General features: G+C 42.8%; 2 protein-coding genes and 1 long non-coding RNA gene across 5 annotated transcripts in view; 2 read left to right on the top strand and 1 right to left on the bottom strand.

Annotated features, from left to right (window-relative positions):
- Nucleotides 1–14485, top strand: part of LOC126396812 (selenocysteine lyase-like) — a 29470-nt gene extending 14985 nt beyond the window's left edge. Inside the window, exons 5-12 of one of the 3 annotated variants that reach the window (XM_050055135.1) lie at nt 78–260; nt 378–509; nt 10221–10385; nt 10487–10628; nt 10800–10972; nt 11056–11220; nt 12346–13307; nt 13566–14485. In XM_050055135.1, coding sequence (XP_049911092.1) covers nt 78–260; nt 378–509; nt 10221–10385; nt 10487–10628; nt 10800–10972; nt 11056–11220; nt 12346–13307; nt 13566–14097 — 2454 coding nt within the window. In that variant the 3' untranslated portion in view covers nt 14098–14485. Of the gene's footprint in view, nt 1–77; nt 261–377; nt 510–5613; nt 5784–10220; nt 10386–10486; nt 10629–10799; nt 10973–11044; nt 11221–12345; nt 13308–13565 lie in introns of those variants that run through there. The other 2 variants (XM_050055136.1, XM_050055137.1) reach the window with 2 other exon arrangements.
- Nucleotides 113–15889, bottom strand: LOC126396814 (uncharacterized). Its single transcript, XR_007570599.1, has 3 exons — nt 15595–15889; nt 14928–15034; nt 113–237 (listed from the first exon to the last, which is right to left on the bottom strand). It is a non-coding gene; the product is annotated as an uncharacterized LOC126396814 (long non-coding RNA).
- Nucleotides 15890–16188: 299 nt separating this feature from the next.
- klhl30 (kelch-like family member 30) lies at nt 16189–23329 on the top strand. Its single transcript, XM_050055618.1, has 8 exons — nt 16189–16444; nt 17651–18482; nt 18573–18771; nt 20967–21053; nt 21185–21340; nt 21834–22022; nt 22530–22675; nt 22796–23329. Exons 2-8 carry the CDS (start codon nt 17709–17711, stop codon nt 23042–23044), a joined length of 1800 nt encoding a protein of 599 aa, XP_049911575.1. The 5' UTR covers nt 16189–16444; nt 17651–17708; the 3' UTR covers nt 23045–23329.
- The last annotated feature ends 221 nt before the right edge of the window (nt 23330–23550 follow it).

The following is a 23550-nucleotide window of genomic DNA, read 5'->3' as shown; positions in this document are numbered from 1 at the left end:
GAGAAGTGTTTCCTGGATATATTTGTGTTCTACTGAATCACCACACACTTTGATCCTTTGTGCTTTTCCCCAAACAGGTGAGCCACACTGATGTCAGCCTGTCCTGCCAGGACAGAGAAGGAGCGACTGCTCTGCACTTTGCCGCCAGCAGAGGGCACTATTGTATCTTGGAGAGGCTGCTTCATATGGGTTCAAAGGTCATCAAGGATTACTGGGGAGGGACCCCGCTTCATGATGCTGCAGAGAATGGAGAGCTGGAGGTTAGACAGCAGTTTGCTCTTGTTGTTTTTGTCTTGTCTAAATAAACTAAACAGAATGAATGAAACAATATTTTCTTGGTATCTTGGTCTGTTACACTGTCCTGCTCCCTCTTCCAGTGCTGTAAAATCTTGTTGGCCTATCAAGCAAAGCCTTCAGACCAAGACATTGATGGATTCACTGCTGCAGACCTGGCAGAGTACAATGGACACCACGAATGTGCCAGATATCTCTGTGCCATGGAGAAAAATGTAAGCTGTCTGTCTCTCACCGACAGTATTTTTCCTGATCTTACACATTTTCCTGCTCTGTGTCCTCTCTCTCTGTGTCCGCACTGCCCAGCTGTTTATTCTGGCAGGAAAATCAAAGCTAATTCCCGGTCAACAGCAAACATCTGGAGGATCTCGGAACCTTGGTGAATCATTTTCTCAATTTGCATTTCATGCTGGTCAAGCCTGTCCTTCTCCGGCGCTGTTGTCTTCCACTCAGCCTGATTGCTCTCAGTTTAAGAGGTCTAAGAAAGTGGAGGATGAGGGCTTTCATGTTTAATAAGGCATTACAGGCGATGGTGCCGTGAGTGCTGGAGGAGACTCTTGGTTCTCATTTTGCCACTGAGGACTCTCTGAGATTAGACTCTTTTGTTTTGCACAGAAAGCACGACACTCCTTAATGTGACTGATGATGAATATTTTAGTGTTAACACATTGTTTGTGCTTGTGTTGCCTGCTGAAGTCAGGGGTCATTGTGGTTAAAACTGCCCTGCTTCAACTCAAATGAACCAGTTTACTGTGTGCAGCATCTTGCTTTATTTGTTTTTCTTTTGAATAGCTACATAACAGTGAGGTTTGGAGGATTACAGTTGGTACTGACACTTAAAATTGGACTTGTGGAGTTGATTTAAATAGAGAACAGATTATACTCTTAACTCAAAGAGCCTATGGGGACCACTCTGTCAGCAGATTTGTTGAACCTTAAAGCCTCACAGCTGTCCACCTGCAGCCTGTCCTTGTTTCTCCCCATCACACTTCACTTACCGCCTATGGTGCAGACAACACAGCGACGTACACAGAGTAATGAAAGCTGTCGGGCCCGATAGATGCCATTAATAAGTCAGCAGAGAAGAGCAGCACTCATACATAAAGAGGATGATGATAGGGAGCCGTTGAGGCGTGGCTGCTGAGCTCCCCTTCAGAAATAATCCTCCCAGCAACAATGGAGAGCTAATTAGCGCAGGGGCCGCAGCGACGTCGAACGCACCCGGAGCCGCCGCCAGCTAAGGGCCTATCAGTTACCCCTCTCCAGCGGCTCAGGTGGAGGGCCCAGGGGCTGAGCCCGTTATGAGATCCACAAGCTTAAGTTTCAGCGTTTTCACCATTCTGATGCCTGGAACAGGCAACTCTATCCCTCTGTGGACTGGGAGAGCAGGATGTCACTGGCTTCAAACACACGTTTGATTGTGTGTCATGTTTTTTTTTCCAGGGACTTGGAAGTGCTATGATTGTCACCTCTGGATACTGTGTAATGTTGGTAGCAGACAGAAAGATGTATCAGGTGTCTTGGACAGACAGACTGATGTGAACAAAGGGATGATCTGATAGAGAACCTGAAATAGTAGTTAATTGATTTAAATCATCATGATATTTGCAGAGCAGACTGTGTAATGCTTTGAAACCTCCCGTGCCAGAGATGAGCTGCACAAGCTTTAATTACATTTCTGGTGGTGTGTTAGTTTTGTAAAGTGCTGCTTGGATCACGGGTTTCATCGGTTCTAAAGTGTCAGTCAGATAATCTCATTTCCGAGCAGCGACCTAAATGGATTGGGACGTTGACCGGGGAGAGCTGTGTGTTTGGCCTCTCTGCATGTTTGGATCTCTCACAACGAGGTCAGACTCGTTCAGCGCTGTCAACTGCTCTTCCTCATCTCGCATCTCAGGAACAGCTGCAATCAAATAAACAGTGTGTGGCGTGAGGTTTACTTCACACACATTTGTGGCTTTTGCTCTCCATTCACAGCGATCGGGCCGCAGAGATACGGCTGTTTCAGAATGGTATTTTTAGAATAGTTGGGAAAAGGAAACACTTTGTGGTCTAATTCATCACTGTGATTTCGTCAGGATCTACTCGTCTTCTGCATTTAGAAACAAAACACATTCTTTAATGGCTTTTGTTTAATTTCTTGGTAAAATATCTAATCAACACTTCATCTGATAAACTCATTGTGTTCCTGATTTTGTCAGAAATAAAATTATCTGACGAAACGCTTCTTCCGAAGTCCTCCATCCTCTTTCACATCAGGTCTCTTGACCTGTCTGAATCTCACAGAGCTTGGCTGCATCACAGTTGCATGTGTATCACAGATGGTTGAGATATTTACAGAACTGTAAAATCTACATCCTATCCCCAAACGCCCTGTAACACTCTCTGCAGATTCAACTTTAAAGTATGTAATGCCAAGGTGTTAAAATCCAACAATAGCTGTGGACAGGTTGTCTGCAGGTTCTTAAACGTCTTAAATTGCCTTAAGTTTTAGAAATGTTAGACCTTAAAAGTCATTAAATAGTCTTAAATTTGAATTTGTGAGGTCACAATCTAATTTTATTTATCCAATTATTTTATTTTTTCATGCTTTTGCCTTTAATTGACAGGAGAGAATGAAATGGGGGAGTGAGAGAGAGTGGGGGGATGACATGCAGCAAATGGTCGCGAGCTGGAGTCGAACCCACAAGCACTGCAGCGAGGCAACACCTCTGTATATGGGGCGCCGGCACTAGCCACTACTCTACCGACACTCCTTATCCAATTATTCATTGTATTTTTAGTCTAACAAGTAAAGCTCTTCTGTGTGAAAGTCCACATTTCTGATGTCACAAATATTTAAACCTATTACTGAACCTCAAACTGTCTGTTACTGTTACTTCATACTTGCCCTCAGCTGTTGGCAAAATGTAGATTAATCTAACTCACTCTGATAATCATACTAGTACATAAAACCTACCTCTGCACGGAACTACATGTACACTACTTACCTTTGTACTTATCTGCAATGCTTTAATAAGATAAACATGACTTGTCCAAAAATTAGTCTTAAATTTGGTTTACAAAATATCTCGAAAAGGTCTTAAAGACCATTAAATATAAGTGTCTGGTTTAAGTTGAAATGCCCAAAAATTCCCAGGTCATAGCTCCTTCCAGGATTTTCAAGTATTGGTGTCATTGTTGCTGCTGTTGTCACAAAGACAACCGGATCTCTTTCTGTTTTCCTCAGATCCTGGCAACTACCAACAACATGGGACACATTTTGTTTTCCACAGTTACTTCGGTGGCTTCAACGTCTGCCAGTTCCATTACTGGGAGTAGGAGCTGTAAACAACTTAAACCGATACTCCTTGGTGACTGTGTACAGCAACTGTACCGATAACGCTTTATCATGATACAGTATTATATGTCTATCACGACGATACAGTTTTGTTTTGATTAAAATTTAATTTGTCTGCAATTGATATGAAACAATATCAGTATATACTTTTACTGTCTTTTTCTGGGCTGCTTACCATTTTTTGACATGAATGGGCCATGGGAATTTCAATGGTTAAACAAACATAACAAAACAACGGCACTCACTAATCCATCTTCTGTCCACAATTAAAATAGAAAAGAATATGGATTAGTGAGTGCCGTTGTTTTGTTATGTTTGTTTAACCTTGATCGCAACTGTGCACCCGACATTATCTTGAAATTTTGAGTTGTGCGCACTGTTTCTAAGTACCAACTTCAATGGTTGACTGTAGCGCTGCAACTAACGATTATTTTCATCGTCGACTAATCTGTCGATTATTTCTTCGATTAGTCGACTAATCATTTTATCGAAAAATTTGTTAAAATGTTGAAAAATGTCGGTCTGTCCCTCCCAAACCCCAAAATTATGTCATCTAATGTCTTGTTTCATACTCACGCCAAAGGGTTTTAGTTCACCGTCATGGGAGAGTGTGTAAAGCTGCCAATATTTGAACATAAGAAGCTGCAGTAAGAGTATTTTGGGGCACTTTTGTAGTTCCTTTCTATGAAAAATGACTCAAACCGATTAGTCGACAATAGTCACCGATTATTTTAATAGTCGATTAGTCATCGATTAGTTGACTAATCGTTGCAGCCCTAGTTGACACACTCTTTTGCCCCATCAATCGAGTCTTCATCCTACCTGTTGGTAGACAGAGTTGAACGGTGAAAGCAAGGCTCATAGGGAGCCAAACTAAACATCAGTTGTGTTATTTTTCTACAGTCAGCATATTATGCAATCAACATTTATTTCATAATGACAAGTTAAAGCAAAAAAAAAGGTCTATTTCCACTTCAAAGCAAATATATTTGAGTTGTAAAATGTCGGTTGGACGAAACAACCAATATTAATTTGTCAACTTGGGCTTTGGGAATTGTGATGGCCGATCATCTCAGTTTGTTTTTACGGCCACCCTCAAAAAAAGCTTGACGGGGCACCTGGTGGCTCAGTGGGTAAAGCGGGCACACGCAGTGGCTGCATGCCAGGTTCCAGCCTGTGGCCCTTTGCTGCATATCATCCCCTTTCCCTCCCTCCTTCATGCTCAAAGTGTCCCATCTAATGAGGGCAAAAGGGCCAAAAAATAATCTTAAAAAACTTAGCTCCTCCTGCCTCAGGTGTGGATATAAGCTGCTTTTTTTGTCATTGTCTTGTACGATATTTAACCAGATATCTTTGGAAATTTTGGTCTGGCAAAACAACCGATTTTAATAAGTCAACCTGGGCTTTAGGAAATTGTGATTGGCATTTTTTACACTTTTTTTTTTGACATTTTAGAGACTAATAATTAATCAAGAGAATCACTGATTAATTGTGGCAATAATTGGTAGTTGCAGCCAGCAAGAATACTGAAATACATATGTTTTTATCAGGAAATTGGTGAATTAGTGTTTGGAAAATGTAGGCGCCATTTTCCTTGGCACTTTGTTATTTGTTGTCGGCGTTTCCACATCAAGTCAAACCCATCTATCTAAGCTTATGGTATCACATTGTGTTTCCACTGTCACAGTTTACTGATCATCTCAGGTTGATTTTACAGCCACCCCCACAAAAAAACCCTGATGAATTAGTTCCTCCGTTCAATTGTTCCAAGTGGAAAAAGCACCTGAACGCGCATGGATAAAATGTCTCTTTTCCAGCTGCTTTGACAAGTCTTCCGCTGATACCTCCCTTCGTGCCACAACATGGCCATTGGTTTGTCCATGCATTAGTGACATTACCGGCCACCCTATCCTTTCCCTTAATTATTAACAGCATTCTCCGATCAGAGTTTTTGTTTATTACCTGGTGGCCCTTGGCCACTGGCAGAGATGCTGATGATGGTGTCAAACGAGTGGTTGGTGATCTTACGATAGTGTCACATCCTCAACACGGAGCGACCGCCACGGATACCTGGCTGCGTGACTCTGTGCTTCCGGAGTCTCACTGTGAAGTGAAGACGTTCCTGTGTGCACCGGGAGGATTGTTGAAGGTCAGTGGGGCTGGTTTATAGATCATTTTCTCTTTTAGTTGTACTCTCTGTACTGCTTTGGCCTGTTTTTGCTCCTCCCTGTGCTTTGTGACATTATTTTTCATTGAGTATTTGTTCATAAGTAGGTGACTGGACAGGCTGAGTACTTAGTTTTGTAAAACGAAAGGAAAGTTTTGCAATTTCTGTTAAAGAGGCCCTCGCTGACAGATGTGTTGGCAGCGTTTGACCTACTTTCTGATCAGTTGTGGCCTCTTACGGTTAGGTATGACTAATACTCCAGGCTTGTGACATTATAATATGTTGTCATTGTTGATTTTGTGCAAATTGAACATGATTTTTCTTCCTTGTTTTGAACCATGTGCTGTGTCTAGATGTAGTTTTCTGATCCAGTAGTTGTTAAAATGTTTCAGTGTGATGTAGACAAATATTGCCATTAGTCTTGTTTATCACAGTGGATGCATAAAAGCTGTAAAGGTTGGCAAAAACATCATGTCTGTCACTTGTTAGCCTCTCAAACATTTACCTCCTTGCGGGAAACCTGAGAGTATTTTAACATGTGAGCAGACATGTATTTACACTATAGTGTTCTGTGTATAATGTACACCCGCTGTATACATTCCACGTTGCAATTTATCACCAAGAACGTGAATATTTCATGTGGAAGCAGGTTGTTTTCATGATCGACTCCAGAATTACAAGACATGTTTTTTAAATACACATGCTTAAACTCTCTCATGGCTCGACCCGCAGGGACCACAGATTACTGCTGCTGCATGTCCGACAGTGAGACAGCACCGAGTAGCTGTTTCTTAACTCTTGGCTCCTAATCTGTAGTGATCGGGCTCTTTGTGGTCTTTGATAGAGGGAGAGTGGATCCAGGCCAAAACAGGGCTAGGCTATCTATATATCTGCGTGGCAATTGTGATGGGGTGCTGATGAAAACCAAATGCTCTCTGGCCACTGGGTCTAATTAAGCACACACACGGACCGGTTCATCATAGCTTTTAGGACATTGAACTGTTACGAGAAGGGTCACAAAGGAATCAGGCTCTCCCCTTCCTATTTTCCCAGCCCCCCTTGTTTATCTATTTATGGATTGCACAACTTCGGGGAAGTTGATTCCTCCGCCTGAGCAGTGTCACAGCATATTTCGTGCTGTTGGACATCAAAGTGCCGTGTGAGAGGAAATGGCAAGGACCACCTCACGGACAAAAAGCACAACAGCACGCAGCAGCATATTAGGGCTGCCTTTGATGTTTTGGTTACTAATAATGTCCTTGGAGAGCTGAATTTGATATGCATTCTGCATGGAGTGCATTAAGACAATGCAGGTTCATTAAAGGGGATCTAAATGTTTCCATACATCCTACATCCTCCCTAGAGTGGTGTGAAATGCTGCCAATTATTCAAGGTTGCTTACTATCCCATGCGCTTGTTTTTTCTTTCTCTTTGTCTTTTAAAGTGCATGTCCTCAGGCTTTAAAATGTTTTGATGTGTTCCTATCAATCTAGACATTAAGTGCTTTTAATTAGCTTGTTTCTTACAATAATTATTTTTTTAGACCTGTAGAAAACAATCCAAACAAATCTCACACCATATTTTGCAAAAAGTATCACATCTCGAAAGGTTTGAAAAATTCACACGTATCAACTCGGAGGAACTGATACCGTAAAAACAATCAGTCCACCCATCACTAGTACAAAACCAAATTATTGCCCTTACATTTCCTCCATTGAGAAATATTGTGTCTTTGACAACGCATGAAAGGGATCTAGCCTTCCTCAGGTATTTTACTCCTGAAAACAAACCAAAAATGTCACTTTTTGTCACTCGACTCTTTTTACATTTATGTCGAACTGTCACAGAAGAACTACAGTTCTATTCCAGAAGTAAGATTACATATGGTGTTCAGAAAAAAACAGTCAAAATGTAAAGAATCTATAAATCTGTTTCTGTTGTGTGTCAGTGTGATTGTATGAAAACATGCAGAGATACAAAACCTTTGACTCCATAGTCAGTATGACGTAGGGCATTAACGACTTTGATTTTTTTCAGGTCGACTTATCTGTCAATAAAGTCGAAGTCGAGTCGACAAGTCATTTGATGACGTCATCACATTGACACGGCGAATGAAAGTAGAGTATCTCCACACATGTGATGTGTGTCTGTCAAGGCCCGATCATACTCGGGCGGAACGTACGCGGAACGGACTCTGCGGAGGTCCGCACGGACTCAAAGCGGACGTCCGCAAGCCCTGTGCACGCAAAGCTCAGATTTTACGGCCGCGCGGACTCCGCTCCGCGCACCAGTGACTGCTCCACATGTATTTTTCACATTGTGGGGATTTTTCACGGACATTTTTACAGGAAAGTACAACACGGAAGTGCGCTCGACTATGAAAGCCCGAATGACTGGAGTCTGCTCAGCTTATAGTGCACCCGAGTATGTTCACTTTAGTCAAGGATAAAGTATCAGTGTGGCAGCAATTGCATTCCGTACACAAGCACACACACACAGAGAGAGGGAAAAAACACACGACTTGTCGACTCCTCCCGGGGGGTGTCGACTTGTGCCACTGACGTCGACACGTCGACAAATCGACTTTTCTGTTAATGCCCTAGTATGACGTCACATGTAAAGAGACAAACAACATTTTTGTTACCTAGAGTTTACTGAAAAATAGATGCAGAAAGAGTCGGAGGAGCATTTGTGACGTTGAGATGTTTAAATCATAGTTGGGAAAATCTGTGAGGGTATAATCTAACTGTCATATTGGACAATGTCAGGTTTGATCAATATCAACAGTCTCTCCTTCACAAAAGTTGTTTAACTGTGGTGCTGGAAAATTCACAACAGAAAAGTCATGTCACATTCAGACATCTTTATCTGAGGTGTCTGAATGTAACAATACAGATGGTGTGATTTGATCCGATGTCAGTGACAGGACAGATATGGATCAGTAAACTGTGAAAACCCATTTCTGCCAATGTGAGGAAAACAAAACATCCTGTGAGTCATCATAATGAAAAGTCTTTAATGAAATAATGGCTCAGTATGTGAAAATAATGAGTTAGTATCTCAAAATAACAAGTTATTATTTTGCAGAAGTTTCTCATTTGTGCAATAAGTCATTATTTTGAGATACTAAAGCCCTATTTGCACGGGACTAGTATCACATGGGGACCTCTGGTAATTTGCAATAATTGAAGAGGTCGTCTGTGATCTTAATACCGTGCAAATCTGCCGTGTCCATAAAAATTCCACAGCATCAAACATGAAGATGCTTCCGCTTTTACGTCTGGAACCTCCTGTCTACAACTGGCTTGAGACACATCCTCCGTGAGGACTTGGCTCAGAGTCCAGAGTTACTCTCTTATCCTGAAGCCTCCTTAAGGAATCTGATCCTGTTTGATTTGGTGGTGGGAACTGCTTTTGACCACATGCCTTTGCTGACGTTGACGCCAGCAGGATTTGAACCCTGAACCTTCTGCATGGAAGACGAGTACTAACCACTACACTAGGGAGGCCCCATAGTGCCAAACATAAAGGGTTGATATTAGTCCTGTGCAAACCAGCATCTCTGTGACTTGCAATTTAAATGTTTTGACAGCATTTTGGGTGCAGCGGGGTCATCTCGCTACACAGCATGGAAACCCATTTGCAGAAAGGACAAGCTCAAATCTATCAGAGGAGCAAAATCTCGAAAGATGATGAGATGAATGACGTGACAATGTGTGGCAGAATCTGTTCTGTTCGTTTAACCCATATTGAATTTTTAAAAAAAAAGTGCAAATGTGCGTCAAATAGAAGGGATTTGCTTATCCTGTGCAAATGCACCATATGAAACATAAAGGTTAGGGGACTGATTCCAAAAGCATGTGAGATCCCCAGGTAATACAGGTCCTGTGCGAATAGAGTTTTGATCATTAGTTTAGTTCATCTGCCCTTCTCAAAGTGTGAAATGACCTACTGCTGTCTTAAGATGGAGCTAAATGTGCCATTTTAATACTATTAGACCTCAATGTGGCCTTTGACACTGTTGATTATTGTATATTATTAAACTGTCTTCAAGAACTGGTTGGCATCCAGGGAACTGCCCTGAAGTGGTTTGTCTCCTATTTATTGGACAGGTCTTTTTCTGTTAAGATTGGTGGCCTCTCCTCCTCATCTGCCCGTATCACTTGTGGTGTACCTCAAGGTTCCATCCTAGGGCCCATTTTATTTGCACTGTACTTGCTTCCGTTAGGCTGCATTTTCTACCAGCACAAAATCTCTTATTACTGTTATGCTGACGACACACAAGTTTATCTTCCGTCAAACCCAGGGGATTCCAGCGCCATCACATCCATCCATCCATCCATCCAAGTTCTATATTTGATATTATTTGTTCTTCAGAAGTCTTCAACAGTATTAAGTGTGACTCTGTGACATTTGCAGAAAGCCTGTGCAGATAAGCCCATCGAGGTAATCACACCAGTGGAGGAAGAAGTGAAGGTGAAGCCTGCTTTGTTATCACAGTGCAGCAGGGAGGATTACTACGGCAGCCTGAGCGACACATGCGGGGACAGTTACAGCACTAACACACCCATGGATAGTTTAAAGGTAAACGTTGAATTTAGTTTCTCACCATGTTTTCCATTCTTCACCTTTTCCTTGTATATAACCCAAAGCAACCAGGCCATGTCTCTTTTTTCCCCAACTAGCAACCTGAGAGTGAGGAGTCCCCGCAGGCGAGATACCCTCAGCCCCCGTCTGCACCTCCTTTACCTTCTGCTTCATCAACACCCACCCAGCCAGAGAGAAGTGCCGTCAACAGGATAGAGGAGGTTCACATCGCAACATCTGGTGAGAAAAACATTTCTGTTAATCATATTTTATCCCAGTTTAATCATTCTTTTTACCAAAAATGTTTATTATTACTACTTTTTGGTTACTGGAAGTCACCACTCATTGGAGAAAAATGTCTATGTGTTCATCGGTGTGAATAATACAAAGACTTTTTTTTTTGTATTCCAGTTCTTAAAGGTTTCAATCAATCCAAGTCCACTGGGAGTGAAAAAACTGCCTCTGCTGATAAAGTAATGTTGCCTGATGCAAACCTCCTGGCTGAAAGAAAACTCCTTGGTGACATGAAGTCCATTAAATCCTTAAAACAATCAGGAATATCAGGAGTCTTCACCGGACAAGCAGTAAGTGCAGTAAGCTTTCTCACTGTGCACATCCTTCCTTTGTAAGAGCTTCTGTCTTTTGCTAAAACGCAGTGTCTGTTCAGAACAAGATGGTGGTCCTGCCCACTGAGGAGGCCAACCTGTCGGACATCGACTACCTGGTGCCCACTCACGATGAGAGAGGCCGTCCCATCGCTGAGTGGAAGAGGCAAGTCATGGTGAGACAGCTGCAGGCCAGGCTGCTGGATGAGGAGGATCAGAGGAGGAAGGTAACTTCTCTCTGAAAATTGAGCATTATTAATTCACTTACATTTATACCCTCGTCTGAATCTTACAAATTTGGTCCAACAGATACAGGTTTTTTTAATCAAGAAAGCCAAAGTTACAAAGTTAACCTCTTTTCTTTTTGTATGTGTTAACCTTTTTTCTTTTAAATGTGGGTTAAACAAACAGGACTGATTCTGCCACACACTGTTACATGTTATCTGTCTTATCATCTTTTGAGATTTTGCTCTTGTGATTGACTTGAGTTACTTTTTTTTCTGCAAATTGATCTCCATGCTGTGTAGTGCGATGAGCCTACTGCACTCAAAATGCTGTCAAAACTTTCAGTTATGATTGCCAATGCAGCCTCTGTAATTCCCAACTGGGGCAGACGCAGAAAAAGAGAATCAAAAAAAAGGTAACACAACAAAAAATGGTAGGTGAGATGCGGTGGAATTTTTACTTGACAAATTGCAGACATGGCAGATTTGCACGGGATCAAGATCTCTGACAACTTCTGCAATTATTACAAATCACAAGAGGTCCCTAGGTGATACTAGTCCCATGCAGATAGGCCTTTCAGAGATATAGGGCATGTCTCTGCATCAGCACGGCCCATTTTCCCCCTTATTTTATGTGGATAGTTTTAGTGTATTTTGACAACGTTTTCAGGTTTCCAAAGCCAAAACAATTAGTCATTAATCACTGAGTCGATCGATGGCAACTATCAGCAGTGGCAACCATTTTGAAAATTGATTAATCATTTGCAGCCCTAGAAAAGTCAGGTATATGTTGTACAGCCTCTTCTAAGCAAATGATCATTAAGCCTCACCAGACCACACAGAGCAAAGCGAAAACTGTGGTCTAATTTTGTGATGCTTCTAAATCTGCATCACTGAAAATTCTAAAAAAAACATTTGGAAATCCCATCATCATTTACTTTTAATTGCATGTAACAAATCACTGAACACATAACACATTGCTCGTCAAGTCATATATCTGAGGTTTGGACGACAGTTTTACTGTATCATTACTCTTTCCCTCTCACGCCTAAGTAATTTGAAATGTAAAAAAAAAAGAAGCTGACATCCTGTGTGTTTATCTGCCTGCTGTTGCCTCTTCTCTTACAGGAAAATGGGAACAGATATGCCAAAGTCAGCTGGAGGTACTCCCAAGCCCACAATGCAATCCTGGGGCCCTCTGGTGAGCTGCTGACTGAGGATGACCTCATCTATGTGGAGCAGCAGATTGCCAACGTCTCCATGCAGAGGAACTGTGAGGGCTACGAGCTGGAGCTCGCTCGTCTGGCTGAGGAGCTCCGGCACATCCTGCCAGCCCCCATAGTGAACATCACCGCCAACACACAGTTCAGAAACTTCTCAAGTCAGGTTCCTCTACCTGTGTGGTGCGGCCGCATCTCAGGCATCGTGAAGAGCATGTCTCTGCTCATGACCAACCTGACGGACCAGCCCTACTGCAAGATGCCCAACACCGACCTGATCACTGTGTTCTCTCAGACGCCACACAGACAGAACTCCACCAGGGGACGCAGGGAGAGGATAGAGGATGAAATCCATCAGTTCGGAGTGTCTGTGAGGACTCTGAAGTCTAATTTTGAGACACAGAACTTACCTTTGTCAGATGAGCCGGAGGAGGCTGACGTGTTGAGTTCTTCCCCGCAACTCGAGGCCACAGAGTCAGACAAACAGCCTAAAGTCTTGAGTCCGGCCCCAGAAACAGACCAGAACAGTGACTCTGGCATCGACTATGATGAAAACGTTACAGATGTCCTAGAGACCACCAGCCTCAGGAAGGAGCGTATAGTCGTGTTGTTCTTAGGCCACTGGAAGAAGTCTGCCTACACTGTGACACTGAAGAGCAAAGATGCAGCAGAGAGGAAGATGAGCAGTGGAAGCTCGGGGATGGGCGATGACAAATCTGTGGCAGATCGCAGGAACAGTGTGGAGAGCGCCCAGTCGAAGATGATGAACAGCTCTCTGGGTCATTTCTTCAAGCAGAGGAGTGCTGTCAACAAGATGCTGGGAAACTGGAGGAGCATGATCTCCAGCGTCCCGTCCAGACAGATTCGCAGGTATCTATCATTACTATCATCCATGTTAGAGCACAAAACTCCACCTGCATGACTCATTATGCAAGTTTGATTTGTCAAAAAAAATCAAGTCCGTACCACAGCAGCCTTGGTTCGAGTCATGCCCTTTGTTGCATGTCTGCAGGTCAGAAAATCAGATTATCACTGAGGTGATTGGGAAGAGAAAAATGCTAAGCTTCTAGTCTTTAGTCTCAGCCTTGTGTTAATATATAATGAGTCACCCTTTGCTGTTATCCACAGGCTCCACAGGCAGAAAGCCCTCTACTCCCCGGAGCAGTTCCTGCCTCGTCTGGAGGGCGTGTCGGTGGAGTACGACAACCTGACCCTGGATCTCTTCATGCTGGGCTACTTCCACATCCTGGAGTTGGAGCTGCCTGTGGACGAACGCAAAATGAGACACCTGCTCTGCTTCGAGGTGTTCGACCACGTGGGGAGCTTCCCCTGGGAGCTGGTCAGGGACTTCCACAAGGCCGTCATACAAGACATCGAGACTGGAAACCGTGAGTGGAAGGATGGCTTTGAGGACATTAAAGTGAAGTTCTTTGGAAACACTGTGAGTCAGTCTGAAAGCACTGTAGAGGTGGTGAAACATACCCTCCCAGAGATTAGACAGGTCCCTAAGGTAATTGTGCAGACACCTACGCCGGATGAGGGGATGCTACACAGTGGAACTGACATCTCCAGTTTTAGCAACGAAGAAATCTGTAAATACATCGACCGTAGTTTTGCTTTTTGGAAAGAGAAGGAGGCAGAGATTTTTGATTTTGAGTAGTGTCATCTTTTTGATATTTTTGTATTGTTTGAAGTTAGATTACATTCGGGCTGGGTATCAAACCTAAATACTGTTTGAGTTGTGAATTGAATTGTTGTGGTGAAAGCTAGTGCAGAATGCTTAGCCAGATTCATAGCCATGTTTACATATTTGATTTGAATGATTGTTTTGTAAATTTTATACTGTATTTTATTGTGTTAAACCATTAAACTCACTAAAATTTGAAAAGGATTTTTATGTTTCTACATAGCAATATTTTGTAGATATTTTTGGTACAGCTATTAGAACTTAAGTATCGAATTGGCGATAGAATTTGAACCATACCCAGCCCTATAACAAAAGCCAGAGTGCCTAAAGTGTTAGTGTGTGTTTCTGAGAGTAAAAACTAACTGATAAGATTCACTGACATTACATCTTCTTTTCATTTCTCATGTTTTCAAGGCAATCTCTTAAAGGAACATTTCACCGCAAAATCAAAATCCTATTACCTGTAGTGCTCTTTATCAGTCTAGATTGTTTTGGTGTGTGTAGCTGAGTATTGGAGATATCGGCTGGAGAGATGTCTGCCTTCTCTCTATTACAATGGAACTAAATGACACTCGGCTTGTGGTGCCAAAAGAACACATTTGAAAAACTCAACAGCAATGTTTCTTTCCAGAAATCATGACCTGGTTTCTCAAGATAATCCACAGACCTTGTTGTGAGCAGTTTCTTGTACGAACTATTTCCTTGGGAGCAGGAACATATTTTGGCTAAGGGTTGCTACACTGTGTAAATGTGCAACCTGCACACTTACAGGAGCTACAGGAAAACTGCTCAGATGTACTTACATCAGCCAGGAGTCCAATGGATGTGTGCTCCCTCGCCTCAGACACAAATTCTCCCTGGACTGCATGTGTACATCCAGTTGTCTGCTCACCGAAGTCACTTACAGCTCCTGGGGAAATCATAACGTTACAATTGCTCGTTGTCTGCTCCATCATAATCTGTCATAAAACTCTGTCCCGATGGCTTTGCCCCCCTAAAAAGCAGCTCCAAAACTCCTCCTGTCCTGGCAACTTCCTGGTCTTTCTCAGCCTGTTTACACTATTGATTAGCTCCCACTATCGCACCTTCCAGCACCCATACTTTCTATGAAACTACACTCGCCAACCATATCACTGCACAAAAGGAAGCATGCATCTACTCATGGACGAGAGGCTCATACTGTAGGTAAACATTTATGGTGTCCTCCTCAGCTCAGCTGTAACATTAGCTAGCTCGGTGATGCTAGGTGGGCTAGCAGTAGATGTACACTTCCTTCTGCGCAGTGATATGATTGGTGGGTGTAGTTTGATAGAAAGAAAAAAGTTCCTACGTGAAACTGCTCAAAAACAAAGTTTGTGGATTATTTTGAGTAGCCGGTTAATGATTTCTAGAAAGAGACATTGCTGCTGAGTTTGAGTTCAAATGTATGATTTGTGTCGCTTTGAGCACCACAAGCTGAGTGACACCTACTGCAGTGGCTCCCAACTGGTCCGGCCACGGGGTCCAGGTTTCTCCTTAGTCGTTAGTTCAAGGTCCACACAGTGTTACACATTCAATGTCATACTTGCGTTTGGCCATGTGTTCAGACTAGTCTGCTGTCTCTGTCAAGCAGCTGTCTGCTAGTCACTCACTCTACAGCAGGAAACGGCACTTCAAAATAAAAGCTTTGTGCCAGAAACTTACTGTACTTAAAAATGAAGTGTGTTTTTTACAAACTTGACATGTTTGCAAGTCGCTTGCGTCCATTCAGAATGGACCTGCGACCCGCTTTTGGACCATGACCCATCAGTTGGGAACCAGCGATCTAATTCCATTATAATTGAGAGAAGGCAGACATCTCTAGAGTAGATATCTCCAACACTCGGCAACTCACACCAAAACAATCTAGACTGATAAATAGCACCACAGGTAAAAGGAAAAATATGTATTTTTAGTTTGGGGGTGAACTGGACCTTTAACATCTACATAGACACCCAGCACTTTGCCCTGCATAGTGGCAGCTATTATTGATCAATTGTTGTGACATACAAAAAAAGTTGGTGTTACGTCAGTTACCTCATCTGCTCACTCTCAGGCCTGTTGGGAATAATATGTGCCTGTAACAGCAGCTGTGGGCTCCATACTTGTTGTTTGGAATCTGACTTCAGCCCAGCGTCACTCTCAGTCCTATAAATAACTGAAAGACAGGCAGCCTGTCCCAATGACTTGGCAAAAGCTTTTCGCCATGCTGCCCACTCCATGTTGATCTAACCAGCCGCTCAGCTGCAAACAGCTTTTTTACTGGAAGGATGAGCCATTGTTTCCATGCTCTGCTCCTGTGGTGAGTTTGTTGTTGGTTTCTTATTTAATTTTACAATGTTTGATGACAGGAAATGTAATTTATTGTTGGCTTCAGAGGAGATTAGAGTCATGCTGTTACAGTATATCGTACAAATCACGAGCCAGAAGTACTTTGTAGTCCTTGTAACAACACAGTGATGCAACACTTAAGAAAACAAGGCACTTTTTATTTTATTTAGGTCACAGAGGAGAAACTGTTTTCTAACTCACTGGTTCTCAACATTGTTTTGTGTTGAGAACCCCTGAATTGATACACACTAGGTCATGGACCCCTGTTTGATAAGATTTTGCCTCGAGGACCTCCATCTGAAAAGGTTTTGGTTGTTAGATATGACTGAAAACCAGAATGATTAAGACCAGAATTCTATAATTGTCAATTACATTTGAGGAGATGACCGTGGACGCTGTGAAACCTGATCAGAACAGTCACCCATATGACTCTCACTCACACTGGGCTCACCTCTATATTGAATTAGATAGTGAAAAACAATATTCCCCATTTTTCTGGGGACTCCCGGGAGTTCGCTGAAGGGCCCCTGGGGGTCCCTGCACCCCTGGTTGAGAACCACTGATCTAACTAAGCTCTAAACTTTAGACTCAAAATTACAAAAACACATTTTATCATTCAGTATAAAAACAAAATAATTGTCATACAATGTTTTTAAAGTAATAAATAACAAACTGTTCCTGTTACACCAGCTTTTCTTGAAGGTGTAGTTTCTCTGTATGACGCAATCCTGTTATCAGGGCTGCACAATTTTAAATACAGCACAGCAATTTCACAATTAGATTTTTCCAGGCCTGAAAAAGTCTTGGGATGTAACATAACAGCAGATATATTATCTGTAGCTGTCGATTTAACATAGCTTTAATATGTATCAATGTGTGAAGTTTTGTTTGCGAAACATATGTTTCGTAATTGTCTATCTGGGTTCTCACTTCCTGTACATCAGCTCACTGACATCATGTCTGAATGGAGTTGGTATCTGAGATGTTTGACAAACCCCGAGCAAGTAGGGAAAAAAAAATAAAAATATCAAGGGTCCTTGAAAAGTCATGTAAAAGTTTATGTGGGAAATAATTTTGAGATAAGATTATTAACTTCTTAGTAAAGTTATTGCTAATGTTTTCTGAAAAACAAACATTGTTTAGATATGTCTTAATGTATTTTGTTCTACACTTGCAGGTAAGCTTTAAACTCACGTTTTCCCTGCCAAAGGACGATTTGACCTACTTTGTTGACCATGGTGCGCAATGTGGATGACCTGGACTTCTGCCTGTCCTCCCACCCTCAGAGCATCCTGGAGGGCCTGCGCTCCCTCTGCTCTCACCCCAAACTGGTGGATGTAACATTAAGTGCGGGCGGCCGGGACTTCCCCTGTCACCGCGGCGTGTTGGCCCTCTGCAGCGCGTACTTCCGCTCCATGTTCTCAGGGGACTTTGTGGAGAGCATAGCTGCACGTGTGGAGCTTCATGACGTTGATCCTGATATACTCAGCTGCTTGCTGGACTTTGCATACACAGGCAAACTGACCATCAACCAGAGCAATGTGGAGGGGCTGATCTGCACCTCCAGCCAGCTGCAGTTCCAGACGGTGAGAGCCGTGTGCAGCCGATACCTTCAGCACCAGATCGATGCGACCAACTGCCTGGGAATACTGGAGTTTGGGGCAATCCATGGGTGCCCTGAGGTGATGGCCAAAGCGTGGGCCTTCCTCTTGGAGAACTTTGAGGCTGTGCAGCAAGGTGAGGAGTTCCTACTGCTGGGAAAGGAGAGATTGGTCGCCTGCCTGTCCGACGAAGGACTACAAATCCGGACAGAGTGCACCCGCGTAGAGGCCATCCTGAAATGGGTCAGGCACCACAAGGACTCTCGGCTCTGCCACCTCCCTGAAATCCTCACCTTATCCCGTCTCCATCTACTCAGCCTGGACTACCTGGCTGACACCCTGCTGAAGGACAGCCTGGTGCAGGCCTCTCCCAGCTGCAGAGAGACTGTGGACAAAATACACAGAGAGGTTAGTGAGTTCACACTTCCTCCATCTCTTATCTTTGTTTGCACAATCTGAGCAGATTTTTCAAAACACTCATGACTTTTATTCCTCTAGAAGCTGGATTTGGCACCAGAACAGACGGACAGACTCAACTCTCAGAGTCCACAACCAAACCTGCAAGAGGTGCTGCTGGTGATGGGAGGACGTTCACTGGATGACTCAGATGATGAAGACGACTCCGATGAAGAGGACAGAGACCCACGACTGCAGCGACTGCTGCCCAGGAACTTTGCCTTCTACAACACAAAGACAAGTACAAACAATCTTTTTTTTTTTTTTTGCACATTTCAAAATGTCAAGTTTGTTTAAGTTCAGAATCCATTTCAGGACAAAAATTTGTTGTGAAATGTTTGTCGTGTTCCTGAAAACAGTTTGGCAGATGTGCTGCAGGTCGTTAAATGTAGTGTTGACAGAAAAACAGCTTTGCGGGAATGCGGCCTGGATGTGACAGAATTGGATTGTCTTCTCAGTTCCTCAAACGAGCGTTTTATTGTGCAGAGCTGGAAGAAGGCATCCGTGTTCTGATTTTCATATGGGATGTTAACAAAAAGATTGCTGCATTTAATTTTAAGATTTCTGGTTTTACATTCAGGCATGACAACTGTAACCACAATGGTGAGGGCTGTGCCAGAAAAGTTACGTGTTCTTTAACTGTCTTGACCTAACTTTGACTTTTTCAATGAGGACATTTGTGCGTCTTTGCCTAATTTTCTGGTATACATCTGTCATGTGCACACTGTGTTTACGACTGAGTTTGAACTGAGTTTTTAAGGTAAAGTGTGTCAGATTAAGGGGGATTTGGTGGCATCTAACAGTGATTGCTGATTGCATCCAGCTTAAACTTCTCCCGACCAGAATTCTTTGAGTGTTCATTGTTCAGCAGTTTTATTTTTGGGGGGGCCGCAGTATCCACAGACGTCTCTTCCTTTCCAAAACAAATGAACCAGGCTATTAGAACCACTAAAACACTCAATAAAACAGTTTCACGCTAAAAATCAGTGCATCTCCGACACTGTTTGGCATCTCAGACACAGGCGGCTTGCCCACAACGTACTGTTGTGTGCTCACCACTTTCCTCTCGTAAGGTAATTTGTGCTTACTTTTTTCTGATCCAGATGTTCAGGAGGTTTTTATTGTGAGCCGTATTATTCACAGAGGTCTCGTCCTCTCCAAAACAAACAGACCAGGTGATTGAAACTGGTAAAAACACTGGATAATGCAGTTTCACGTTACAAATCTATGTATTTCTGACACAGTTTGGCATGTCGTTGTGGGTGGCTAGTTCAATACATGCTAATGTGAAGTCACCTTTTTACTCTGATAACACAAGATCCAGATGTTCAGGAAGTGAAGGCTGAATTATCCACAAATGTTCCCCCTTTCAAAAACAATTGAACCAGGTGATTTAAACTGCCAGAAACACTGAATAAAGCAGTTTCACGAACGCCAGCATTGCTCATGCAGTTGGGCTTTTTACTGTGGTGGCTAACGCAAAAATGCAAAAACGCCATTGGCCCTTTCTGGGCTGGTCCATTCTAGAAACACGTCAGTGCAACATGGCGATCTCCATGAACGAATACCTGCTCCCTGTGTAGATATAAACGGCTCATTCGAAGGAAACAAAAACACAACTATTTTTATTTTCAGGTCATTGCAAACTTAAGAAAATATACTAATTATAGTATATTCCATTTCTGCCAATATATCCCCTTAAATCCTCCACACTGGGTCTTTAAAAGGCGATGTAAATGAGGTCCCTGAGTGTGTCTTCATGGGTTCCACAAATGAGGGGCCTGCACAGTGAAAGCTCTGTCATCTAAAGTGACAGGTTGAGATTTTGGATCCTCCACGCTTGAGGATCTCAGGCACCAACCAGGCTTATAGGGACTTAGCAGATCACAGATATAGCTCAACTCAACTCAACTCAAATTCATTTGGAGAGCACATTTAAAAACAACTCACGTTGACTGAAGTGCTGTACGAAAGGAATAAGACGCTAAGACACAAACACAGCTGTCAGGTACACAGCTTATATCTTCAGAGACACAACACACACAGGCACACATCAGAAAAAGCCACATCAGGGGGACTCAAACGCTAATGAATAAAAGTAGGTTTTGAGCCTGGACTTAGACGAGTCAGTGGAAGGGGCAGATCTGATAGGGAGGGTGACGCTGTTTCATAGTTCAGGGGGAAACACAGCTAAGACACAATCATCGGTGTGATGTGGTCGCTTCTCTTAGTATGAGTTAAAGTCGAGTCCTTGGATGTTTTGCCTGCTGATGCCAGGATAAAGTGTTTTGTAGTCATCAAGTCTGGAGGAGACAGAAGCGTGGATTGCCGAGGAAAGACATGAGCTGATCTTCATTTAATATATATCTGTGTGAAAACTTCGCTTTCCCTCTGCATGGTGCTCAAACATGACCTCCCTTTTCTTCTACTCTGCAGAACAATGGCATGAGCTCCCTAACTTCCCCAACCCTAACAAGTGGGGTTACGCCATGGTCTCCTTGAACAATGATGTATACGTCACAGGTGAGTGAACTGCACGCAACACAGAAACTTGAGGGGCAAAAATAAAAAACGATGAACAGTTTTGAGCACCGATCTTGTGAGGAATGTAAAACATTGACACTTTTGACAAAGTGCTCTTGTCTGTCTGACAGGGGGCTCGCGAGGTTCGAATACCAACACCTGGTCGACCACAGAGACCTGGAAGTACATCACAAGAGAGGGGAGGTGGGTTACCGTGGCACCCATGCTCCGGCCTCGGACTAACCACACGTCAGCAACTCTCAACGGGGAGATTTACGTCATTGGAGGTAATAAAATAAACATAGTCCTGCATGTGGTGCCTTAAACCTGCAGTGCAATGGAAAACTTTGACGAGTAGCGCATCTGCCCTCAATCGCTGACCTGTGCTGATAGTTTGTAAGAATTTGCTTTCTTCTTTGTGGTTGAATAGTTTCAGTGATGGCCAAGTTCGAGGAACAGGGCAGTATTTTAGATGAGCGTTTGGGCTTCTCCATCACACATCTTTAAAGGGACAGTTAACCCCAAAATCAAAAATACATATTTTCAGTCTCTGGCATTTTGAGCACCACAAGCCAAGTGCCATCTAGTTCCGTTATATTGAACAGAAGGCAGACATCTCTACGGCCGATATCTCCAATACCCAGCAACTCACACCAAGACAAATTAGAGGAATAAATAGCTCTACAGGCAAGAGGAAATGTATATGTTTTTGATTTTGGGGTGAACTGTTCCTTTGGGATTCGATCTCATCACTCATTTTACTTACATTTCCTCCTTTAGGCACAACGTCAGATCGTGTTGAAGTCGAGCATTACGACCCTTACACCGACACCTGGGCACTGACGTGCCCGGCCTTGAAATACGTGACTAACTTCACCGCCACGGCGTGTCACGGGAGGCTCTATGTGATTGGCTCGTGTGCCGTCAAGTACAATGCACTGACTATGCAGTGTTACAATCCTGTTATAGGTAAGGATGATTTACGCTAACCTCATGTCTCCAAGGGGTCAGCTCTTTTTTTTTTTTTTAACCCAACTCTAAATTAAATAATGACAATTTAAAAAATGTTTTATTATTAGCAGTATTATTGTATTTTTTTTTATTATGTGTTTATTCATGTAAGGAACAAGAACAGAGAAACGTTGACAGTGGTAGAAGCAGTGTCTGATGTACTGTACACATGTATCATTTCTAACACCAGTCCTTTAATGGGCTTTGATAGTTCAAGTAATCATTACTTATTTAAATTAATTTATTCATTATGGAAAATATCGATATATATCTTACATTGAAATTCCAGGTAAAGATATCGAGATAGTGATTTTATTCCATATCGCCCACCCTTAATTCATAGTACATTTTGTTATAAAGCTATTAACAGAAGTCCCAACTATCCAAACACAATATTCAATTCAGTGTAGATATTCTTTATTTTTCTAAATCATATGTTTTTACATGTTTGTTTTCTTTTTACAGACAGCTGGATCAGTATATGTTCGCCCTTCATCCCTAAGTATTTGTCCTCTCCTCGTTCCGTCTGTGTGGATGGCATCATATATCTGGTTGCCGACAACACTAAGAAAGTCTACTCTTACGATCCAGAGGCAAACATGTGGCAGAAGGTAGACTTAGACAGTCCTCAGTATCGATGCTAATTTCAGAGGATTAAAGCAAAAAAAAGATCAGTTTTATTCTCCTGTTATTTTGCCTTCAGCTGTGTGTTGACTTTCCCCTCTCCTCAGGTCCAGCTTCTCCACATGCTCCACGAGAATGGCGGCCTGGTGACACTGGGCGGGAAGCTGTATGTCACTGGAGGCCATTGGAAAGGGATGGAGGGGGACTACGGGGTGGAGGTGGAGGTTTACAACCGAGCCGCCAACACCTGGGAGGTGGAGAGCTTCCTGCCAAGACTTTGGTTCTACAGCGGAGTCTGCACCATCTTCCTCGACCCATCCCAGTGGCCTGAGGTTTTCCCTATGGAGTCAGCATAATGGCCTCCTGTCCTGACGGGACTAAACTCAGGGTCAGAGAGTTCACAGAGACGTGTTACTATCCTTCATACCGTGTTACAACACAAGTCGAATGTCGATCCCAGGATGTCATTGTGCCCCAGAATAGTGTGTTACATGATTCTCAGGTATTCGTGGCTGTTTTTAGGGCCTTGCTCGGCCGCTCAGCAGGTGTTTATTTATACTTTGTATCATGTGTTTGAGATCCAAATTCCTTTGTGTATTATTGAATAGAGCTTGTGAATCATTAAATCTTTGTAGCATGAGTTTTATTATTGTTATTGGTTGTACATCACCAGTTTGGAATGCTCAGATTATTATTAGGGTCATTTCTGATATGTAGCAACATTTATTCCCGCATAGTTTATGTCCTCTTACTTTCTTTAAAATGTGTCAGATATTTATAACAAATGGCCAGTGTTGGAGATGTTACTTTTGAAATGTATTAGGTGAAAGATTACTGGTTACCCTGTTAAAACTTTTTGGTT

This window comes from Epinephelus moara, chromosome 10 (genome assembly GCF_006386435.1).
Source record: "Epinephelus moara isolate mb chromosome 10, YSFRI_EMoa_1.0, whole genome shotgun sequence".
NCBI lineage: Eukaryota > Metazoa > Chordata > Actinopteri > Perciformes > Serranidae > Epinephelus > Epinephelus moara.
The sequence above is the reverse complement of the archived record's forward strand: the minus strand, read 5'-3'. Positions and strand labels throughout refer to the sequence as shown.